Source organism: Dipodomys spectabilis, unplaced genomic scaffold (assembly GCF_019054845.1).
Source record: "Dipodomys spectabilis isolate Male_0828 unplaced genomic scaffold, ASM1905484v1 ptg000002l, whole genome shotgun sequence".
In the NCBI taxonomy this organism is placed as follows: Eukaryota; Metazoa; Chordata; class Mammalia; order Rodentia; family Heteromyidae; genus Dipodomys; species Dipodomys spectabilis.
The window spans coordinates 36592040-36602500 of NW_024870679.1; the positions used below are offsets into that span (position 1 = coordinate 36592040).

The 10461-nt window shown below is 38.8% G+C and overlaps 1 protein-coding gene across 8 annotated transcripts in view; it reads right to left on the bottom strand.

The window, feature by feature from the left end:
* The window catches only part of Sgip1 (SH3GL interacting endocytic adaptor 1), a 201908-nt gene that overhangs the window by 31681 nt on the left and 159766 nt on the right, over nt 1-10461 (bottom strand). For 2 of the 8 annotated variants that reach the window (XM_042683541.1, XM_042683522.1), the window contains 2 exons: nt 10251-10377; nt 5045-5104 (listed from right to left, as the gene is read on the bottom strand). In XM_042683541.1, coding sequence (XP_042539475.1) covers nt 5045-5104; nt 10251-10377 — 187 coding nt within the window. Of the gene's footprint in view, nt 1-5044; nt 5105-6069; nt 6136-10110; nt 10378-10461 lie in introns of those variants that run through there. The other 6 variants (XM_042683537.1, XM_042683514.1, XM_042683547.1 and 3 more) reach the window with 4 other exon arrangements.

Here is a 10461-nt window from a genome sequence, read left to right on the forward strand (position 1 = left end):
ATTGAGCTCAAGGCCACATTCGCGTTATGCGTGTACTGTATCACTGAGCTATGTCCTCAGCCAAAAAATGTTGGAGTAATCAGCCTAAATCTGAGGACTGCTACTCTTAAAAGACTCATAACCAAACAAAAATGATAGAGGTGATGAGCCAGCCATCACCCAATGAAAGCTCAGGCCCATCCAAAGGTAGGCAGTTCCGCCTGGGATCCTTCCTTGTCCATTCTTCTCCAGAGAAGCTTGAAATGACTTGCATGATTTACAAACCCTTTAAAAAAAGAGATGGTAACAAATTTGCTTGCATGTCTCCCAGCAGCATGAACATAGTATGTCAGAAGGCAGATCATCAGTTTTAACAACTCAGCTTTAATGGTAGATTTGGGGGATGCAAGGGGTAGATAGCAAGGGAGATAGGTAGCATTGTGCTTCTAAATCATTCTCTTGTTGCATAAGCAAAGATTACTTGTAGTTCATGCTGTTGAAGAGGATGGCCTTGAAGTAACTCATAATAAATAAATATTAGGTGTTTTTTGTAGAAGCCTAGACTGTGACAAGTCAGATTTCTACAATCTGGCAAAAACTACATGGAACATAGCCATGTAATGCTTGATAAGAAATGTATTCATTATCTTCCCATGTATTTGTAACTCCTCTGTACAGTATTCTCACAATAAAAAAAAAGAAGTCATGGATGAGAGAAGTTGAATAACAGCAATAAAAGCTAATATTTACTGAGTGCTTTGCAGGCATTAGACTCAGAGCTTGACTTTAATTCAGTACAATCCTATAAAGTATATGCATAATTCTTTCAATTTACAGAGGAGGAAAAGAAGACTTAGAGAGATTAAATAACTTCCCAAAAGTCACACATTGCATTGAGGTAATAAATTGGATCTAGAAGAGTTATTTCAGCTAGAGCATATATATACACACATACATATATACATATAGCATAATGCACAATACATAATATATACATATATAATATCCTTTTATTTCTAAGTGTCTATATGTGTATGCATATGCGTGTTATGTATGGAGAGTAAGCTGATATAAATTAACTGGGGACTCTTTCTCATATCTTCTGAAAATATCTTCAGAGTAACATATGCACATTACATAAGATTTTATACTGGAACTATAACTAAATGTGAATAATAATGTCTACTTTATACTATTGTGCAGACTCCACAAGCTATGGTTATGAGAGGTTAGCTCAGATGTGGTTTGTGATAAGGGCTCCTTAGTTCTCTATTGCTTTGGTATTACTGGAAAGGATGATAGCGTGCCAAATACCCTAACTCCAAATAAAATAACATTCTCACTAACCAAGCACCAATTGAATGGTGATATGCTTGGTGTAAGAGTGACAAGTACTCTTCAGAATTTTGATAAAAGTTCTGTACATTCGTGCTCTCTCCAATGGTCCAGCCACACAATTTGGCCTTGACAGGGATCTTTGGCCAGAAACAGGGAACTCTGTGCTGACTTTCTATTTCACTTCTAGTACAACATTACTATACTGAAGGTGAAAGACATGGGGGCAATGGCCTCAGAGAGAGGGAAACTGTGAAATATCAGCAAATCGCTTAGTCCTCAGGCCTTTCAAAGGCAGGCAACTAGTTTACTATAAAGAGGCAAAGTAAATGTTGAAATCCTGGCCCAGCATTGTATAGGTTTAATTGTTTCTACAGGTGTAGGCTATTAAAATTTTTCTTTATGACCTTCAGTTATTTTACTAGAAAGGAGTATATATTTTATATTCATAATATGGCCAATGAATTAAAAACTCAGGTTTAGGCTATATAAAAAATTCCCCATGACCTTCAGTTATTTTAATAAAAAGGATTATACATTTCATATTTATAATAGTGGCAACGTATACCTGGGACTGTTCTGAGTTACCATATGTCAGCTATCATTAGGATAAAATTGGGACACATTGTTTTTCCAATCTGGTTTTATTCAACACTATGATTTTCAAAATGAGTACTCAGTAACTTTACTGTGTGATTGGTCAAAAAGAGGACCTCCATTGGGGTAGGTACTATTAGTGGACATTGCCTATCTGAAGAATATTGTGAATTGAGCAAAGCAGTTGCTTCCCAGAAGGCTGATCATACCTTCAATTTTCCTTGCTTTGATGACCCTCAAGTGAATGAAATAGCATTCTTGTGATGTGAAAAGTTTGACCTGCTCACCTCTTACACTAGGGTTCAGTCATGGAAATGAATAGGCAAATTCAGCAGAGAGGCTGAAAACAGAGAAGAGTAGTGCTAGAGATTCCATTCTCCTGGGGAATGAAGGAGCAAGAACAGCAACAGGTGCATGGGAAGAGGAGAGTGTGTGAGAAGAAACTAGAATAACTGGTGATCACAATGGTATGAAACACAAGAACACTAAATGACTTATTTAGTACATGGTCTTATTGTAATTTGTCTACTCACCACCACATAAGAGATGGTTTTATAATTAACATGGATGCAAGCAAACAAACACATATGAAAACTATATAGCTCATGCATGATACAAACTATATAGCTAATGAATGAAATCCTCGCTTGGGAAGCTGAGATTGTTGGGATTATATTTGCAGGTTAGTCCATGCAGAAAATCAAAGCTCTTGAGACCCTTTCTCAACTAAGATCTGGATCTGGTGGCAGGCCTGTTATCTTAGATATTAGAAAGCCTAATGTAGGTGGATCATGCCCATGAGAAAACTTATCTATCTCAAAAAGAAGCAGTCAGGGCTGGATGTGTTACTAAATGGTAACAGTGCTGTCTAGCAAGTGTAAAGACCAGACTTCAGACCTTAGAAACACTAAAAGGAAAAGAACAACTTTGATCCTCTAAAAATTAAAGCCCAAAAAACTAGCCCAGGTCAGGAGCAGTACATTTCTGTCAATGTCTTGGAAATATCTTCCTGAAGAAAGGTATTTGTCACTGGTAACTTCAGTGTTCTGGGATAAATTTAAAAAGCCGGGGCTGGGAAGGTGGCTCAGTGGTAGAGCGCTTGCCTTGCATTCATGAGGCCCTGGGTTCGATTCCTCAGCACCACATAAGCAAAGAGCCGGAAATGGTGCTGTGGCTCAAGCGGTAGAGCGCTAGCCTTGAGCTGAAGAGCTGAGGGACAGCGCCCAGGCCCAGAGTTCAGGCCCCATGACCAGACCCCCCCCCCCCAAAAAAAAAGCCATTGCCGGGGCTGGAAAGGTGGCTCAGTGGTAGAGTGCTTGTCTTGCATGCCTGAGGCCCTGGGTTCAATTCCTCAGCACCACATAAGCAAAAAGAAAAAAGCCAGAAGTGGCGCTGTGGCTCAAGTGTTAGAGCGCTAGCCTTGAGCTGAAGAGTGAGGGACAGCGCCCAGGCCCAGAGTTCAGGCCCATGACCGGACCCCCCCCCCCCAAAAAAAAAAAAAAAAAGCCATTACCATTTGTAATCAATTTATAAAAGACCTAACTTAAATAATAAATAGATTAAGATTTCAGAGAATCTCCTTACAAAAGAAAGCCTTCCAAAAACTTTAAAGCTCTTGTGAGTTAGAACCACTGCTAGAGCTTTTCTATCTCATTTGTTAAATTAACTTTGGAGGTATGAAACACCTTATGTTAAACACAAATGAACTGATAAAGCCAATGTTCATGCATTTATTGGTGACTAAAACCTTTTTTTTTTTTTTACTGGTCCTAGGGCTTGAACTCAGGGCCTAGGCACTGTCCTTGAGCCTCTCTGTACTTAAGAAGTGCTCTACCACTTGAACCATAGCACCACTTCCAGTTTTTTCTGTTTATGTGATACTGAGGAATCGAACACAAGACTTCACATGTGCTAGGCAAGAACTCTACCACTAAGCCACATTCCCAGCCCCATGACTAAAGCCTTGTAAGAACCAAACAATAGATGAAGCAGGCTAAATTTTGAACAGCATAAAAACACTACGGTAACTCATGCCTGTAATCCTAGCTACTCAGGAGACTGAGATCTGAGGCTTGCAGTTCACAGCCAGCCTGGGTAAAATAGTCCATGAAACTATGTCTCCAAATAAGTGGCAATAAAATTATAATAGGGGGCTCGGAAGGTGGCTCAGAGGTAGAGTGCTTGTCTTGCATGCATGAGACCCTGGGTTCGATTCCTCAGCACTACATAAACAGAAAAAGCCGGAAGTGGCTCTGTGGCTCAAGTGGTAGAGCTCTAACCTTGAGCTGAAGAGCTCAGGACAGCACCCAGGCCCAGAGTTCAAGCCCCATGATTGACCAAAAAGAATTATAATAGAGTGTATGACTCAGGTGGTAGAATGCCAGCTTTAGCAAGAAAGTTGAGGTAGTCCATGAGGCACTGAGTTCAAGTCCTAGTATCCTCCCCCAACTTCTCACAATTTAGAAGTCAGTACATAATAATTTAAAGCCTAAATATTCTAGAACATAGGAACTTACATGACAAAGCTTTATGTGTATATTTTCCTAAATCTGTAAGCCCAGGAATAATTGTTCATTTTACTGCAGTTATTCAGTTTGCAATTTCAAAACATGCAGATCAAAATTACTAAAATACTACTGTTTTGCATATTTTTCCAGTTTCCTATGCAGCATTCCTTGTCATAAATACACATATATTCACAGTTCACAGTAATGGATGTTGTATCTGGAATGCTACTTTTCCCAAACAAGGTTAAACACCAATATCAACCAAAAATGTCTTACATTGGTTGTACTGCATTTGCAAAAAGAGTTAGGAAAGAGCCCTGGTTGACAGAGTTAAGTTCCTTGGCTATAAAAAAATATTTTTTGTTGTTTTTTTTTCAATTGGTCACAATTAATTAAGTAACTAATATTAACTGCAAATTAGCTTTAATTTGTTTAATATGATGTACAAACCAAATCCAGGCAATATTTTCTTAGCAATTAATATTCTCAGTAGCCATAGCATTTTTCTTTTAAAATATAGAAAGTAAGACCAAAACTTTGGAAGAGAACTGGGATTTTGAAATGCCCATGGGGAAAAAAGGACAGGGGAGTATAAATTAGAATCTGGTATGCTATGTACTACTTACCTTCAAAAGTCAAATAAAACTTTCCTCTGTCAAACCAAACGAGGGAAGGCTGTTCATTCTCTGTATGGCCAGGAGTTGAAGCGGGATGGGAAAGGTTAAGGAGAGGGAGAGAGAAGGACACAATGTGAGTTACAGAGCAGGTCATTAATCTGACTGTAGGGGAGGGGAGGAGGCACTGCATGACATTAGCGTGCAGGGAAAAGGGAAGGCAGCAATCTAAGTTTATTTTTAATTTTTATTTCTTTTTAGTTAAGGAAACAGAAAGCAAAAGCAAAGCTATGGAGCCTAAAAGGATGGACACGCTTGTAGGTAGCTCAATGCTCAGTGCTTGTGCGCATGGAGCGGGTATCTTCCTGGCCATGCAGGGGTATCAGCCAAATGGGACTAATTTGGGCAAACTGTCATTCATCAATGGCTGTATCCATTTTTATCTTCAGTGTCAATCCCTTCTGTGTTTCCAAAAAAAATAGGATAAACTCAGAGTTATGATTTATATGAAACATAAGCTTAACTTTTTCCATGACACCAACATTACATATCCACTTAGAGTTCATGGAAGATGTCATAAGTCTTCCGTCCCCATCTGCTGGAATCACCGTAGGCTTCCAGACACAAAACACCCTCGCCTCAGTACCAAAGAGAACACATGCTTACCAATGGTGCTCGAGTATGTTTTCAATTAAAAAGCAGTTACCAGACATGTAATTCTGAGCAGTTCAATGATTCCTTCCATTAAAAATTCACAAAGCGATGGCATCTCACCTGTTTCGAACCTTTTCACTAAGAAACTGTCATGTAGCCTGCTGCTTTTTAATATGCCCACTCAAAAAAAACAACAACAACCCACTATTTCAGTGGATGGGTTTCCACGATGAACAGTGAATGTACAGCGTGCATCTGATCGGTGCTGCACACTCATGAGGCCAGGAGCATGTCCATGAAATTTCTAGCATTCGGATGAAGAATGGCTTGGATTTAAAAAAGATCTAGATAGAGGGCTAGAGATCACTAGGCTAGCACCATACCTGCAGGCGTGTCACAGCGCCTTTCAAACGAGGGCAGTTTGTCATAAAAAACATCATCTTCTGACACTACGAACCAAAGAAACATAAACGAATGGAAAACAAAAAAAGCACAAATACAAATCCCAAATGAAACTGAGCAGCACACTTTACTGATTGGAACACAAGAATGATTTTTATGGCAAAAGGAAACTCAACTTTGAGACGTTGGGTAATGATAAGAAGATAGAAAGTGATGTGCTTATTGGATGATGATTCTATAGGAGGAAAGTTAAAACATTTTTTTTTAAAGTCAAAGTGTAGCATCTGTGAGTTTGACAGACATCCCTGCAGAGAAGGAGGCATGTCGCACATTCTCAAAGAGCTGTGAAAGGCACCATCATTAATCATCGACGTGCACATGTGTTTTTACCCTCAGCACAGTCATCAAGTGGCCAGACATGCCCATCAACAAGAAGCACCTGGCAGAGCCCGTATAGCTCAGTAGGATATTCCAGCATACATACTCCAGCCCCAGGAAAAAAGAAGCTAGCTTTCAAAGGGACCTTAGGAAAACACCAGTAAAGATCTAAGTGCCTACCCGAACTACCCAGCTTCATCAGTATCCAAATGAAATGTGCCTTGCATCTGCCTTTAATATTGATGGCCTGCTTATTTCAAACAGTATCATTATAATTCCATCACTGGCCATGGTATTTAGCGATGGCAAAATGTCTTTGTAAATTGATCATAACATTATCAAAGATGCTCTAGACCTCCATTGCTTCAGGTCTTTACACAGTCTTTTTTCTCATCAACTAACAAACACAAGTAATTGTGTTGTTTACAGATTTTTGGTCTGTGTGATTAAATAATATGACAGGTCTTGGAATATTATTACCAACAGCAGAAAGTTGAATATAGTATGCACAAAGGGCTGTAATGGGGAACTCTATGTGATTGTAGAGAAGTAAAAGATATGAATGAGGGTAGCAAAACAGTCCATCAACAGAAATGTTTTTGGGAAATATTCTATTGGCTTGCTGCCTAGAGTTTGGGAATAAGGCAGGGAAAGATTTTTCTTTGGTCAATTCTTACTATTCTAGGCTATTACCTGACAATCTGTTTCTATTACATTTGTGATTTCCTAAATGGGTAGAATGCATTAATGCAATTCCTACAATATTGATGGGATTATTAGAGACAAGCCCTTCCAAACAATAGCCTCCTTGGTTGTTATGTAGCCTATCTAGAAATAATACAATATACATATTTAGGAAGCATTCATAGTTTAGAAATGCTGCACATTTTAGAGGAAATAGTTTATGTTTTAGATGCTATTGCCACATTACTGAATGCAAATCACTTTTCCTCAAAGTTCTGAACCAAAGGAAGCATCAAAATCCATCTGATTCTTCCTTTGACACAAAAAGATGATTTCTTATTATTTATTATAGAGTCCTGTAATGATAAAGATGCAATTTAAATTACATCATTGCTAGTAAGGAGCATAACTAACAAATTAATAGGGAAGAAAATTTTTCCTTCTTGTAATCTTTTGGCAATGGGGTACTAAGAAAGATTTTGCAAATTATCTTAAAATGACCATTACCCATTAAAATAAGAATAAACATAAATATTTAAAATTAGAGATAAATCTCCATTATCATTCTCTCCAGTTTTCTAAGCAGAAGTTTGTTCATTATTATAGAATAAATTTAAATATTTTCCTATCTTCATAATATTAATAGAATTTTCCCCAAATCTGGTGAGGTTTTTCTAGTACAAAAGAGAGTTTTCTATATTTCAGTGATTCTAAGTTGTCTGAAATTGGGACAGATCAGATATTTCATAACAAAAAATTACATCTTGGTTTATGTGGTAGATTTTTTTCCTGTTTCTTAGTCAAATAAGATATGGGTATTTTTAAACTGAGAATGTCTACAGTTCAGTAAGGTAAGAAGAGCTCTTTGTTATTTGAGATCAACAATACACAGAAAACTGTTTTCTCACAAAGACATCAGCTTTATGACTTTAAAAAAAGATTGTACCCAAAATTGTTCATTTTATTAGATGGCTTATTGTATATTTGTTTAGACGTGTTCTTAAAAGTCTAGTTCTTAAATCACTTTAAATTGGGCTCATTGGCTCCCACATATTAGCTCCAAGTAAGGGTCAAATGAATGTTATAGGAATGTCAAAACTGTGGTGGTGGTGGGAGAGGTATGGGGATCTATTGACTTCAGGAAACATGCAGCTGAATTTTCCAACCTCTCCCAAGCCATGTGACTTCAGAAAGTGAACACTGCAAGTCAATCATGATAAGGCCCTTTGGTTGTGGAAGAGTCAGAACACACCCAACAGAGAAAGGGAATGACAGCACACGGGAGTGACCAGTCATTCAGCAGTGTATTTATGTTAGAGAGAAATGGCTGTCAGGTGACCAGCAGCAAGAGGAAACAAAGGATGGGAAGTGTGTGTGTATAGGGGGTGAGAAATGGAAACCAAACGGACAGATGAAACTAAATAAAAATAACAGACCAAACAGACTAATCAGTATCCTCCTCAGCAATGAGACCAGGAGACCAGCCTCTTATGTCAGTGTGTATTTTAAACCCCTCTATGGCTCATCTTGGCTGGACATGCACTAGACTATAAACACTATGTCCAATGTATGGACACAGTTCAAACTTTTTATGTGTACTATTGTCCCTTTGATCACAGTGAGGTGAAAAATATGCTAGATGGTCCATCTGAGATTGCTTGGGGTGATTTTCTGAGTGACAGCTCACTTTCTTCTCTGACTAAGAAGGAAAATCAAATGGTATGGTGTGGAGGGGAATGAATGCTTGAGAAAAGTCAACAATAAAACAGGAATGGGAGAAGGGCTAGAGCCTTCAAGGATACTGAGGAGTCAGGGGTTAAAGATAACAAGATGAGGCTATTACAAAAAACAAAAACAAAAAACTGAACAGTTTAAAAAATGGTGATAAATGTGCTGATCTGCATTGAAGGACAGGAAGCTCCAAACTTTCCAATCTTATACAGACAAGGAGCAGCTGTCCTATATAAATAATATTAAATATTCTCCTGTTAATAAACCACATGAAATTAGTTTAGGTGTCTTATTTCCATCGCATTTAGAAGGAGGCCTTTGGGATGCTCTGATTACTGGAAAGAGTATGTGATTCAGGTGAAATTCCTTTGGGGCACACCTTTACTTATTTCTCTGGGAAGATAGGCAGTTTCTTTCCCAGAAGAACTTCAGACTTTGATCAAGCTACTTGAACCCTGGGCAACTCAGCAGTGTGCTTTTCCATAGGAGCACCAGGAATTTGTTTAGCTTTGGTTAGTGATTCTCTCGAGCAAAGCACAATGGGGAAGCTGGTTTAAAATATGGAAGAACTAGAGGGCAGTTTGGACAATAAAGGAAGACAATAGGGAAGGAAGGTCATGTGGAAAAATAGGATGGGAATGACCCAGGTCAGAGACAACATGCAGTATAAAGGAGAAAGGTAGCAGGAGCTGACAGCAGGAGGGAAAAGAGAGAGAGACCGGCCTTGGGAGGCGGGGAGCTGCTCTCGGCAAATAAAACATTTAAACGGGGCTGATCATCTAGTTGAACAGCCACTTTCTGCACAGCAGGAGGAAAGAGGCACAAAGACTTTGACTGAAAATGTCACCAAATGACGTATATTTTCTGGGAAAATCAACCACATATCGCTGAAAACTATAGACAAAAAACTTTGCTCATGTCTCCCAATGTCAATGTTGATAACATTCAGGACAACTGAAGATGAGGAGGAAATAGTGAAAGCTTCAAGAAAAGAAAATTTCTAACTTTCATGACATGATACACAGTCACAATTTCAACATGTCCTCTGAAAGGAGACTGTTTTTTAATTCTCACAACATTTTTAATTTAATTATTTAAATTTCCTGGGTGATTCCTTCTTTACTTGGGTGAGTACTTTGGTATAGGATAACATAAGAAAACCCTTGCAAAACGTGGGTGTACAGATTCTTCTTTATTTGTGCGAGTGGAGGGCGTTCATTGCCTCCTTTAATGAGAAGATGCTTGTCAAATAAGAGTCATGTGACAGAGCCAACACACAACAAAACCCTTTCCACCAGAAACACCAGGGCCTTGGGGGAGTTCCAATCATAAACCACAAACAGATGAAAAGAGAGGAGAGAATCTTTACCAACTGTGGGAGTGGTGGCTGCACTCAGGGAATTGGTTGACGATATTGAAGAAGTGCTTTCAGCCCGGGCTAAGGGTGCTATCGGAGGCGGGCTGGAAGAATGTATGGGTGGGCTAAAGGGTCTGGACTGTAGGGAGAAGAAAAGAGATGAAAAGTTAGACACACAGGCTGTGGCATTTGGGTTCCATGTCTACTGTTTCCCAGCCCCACA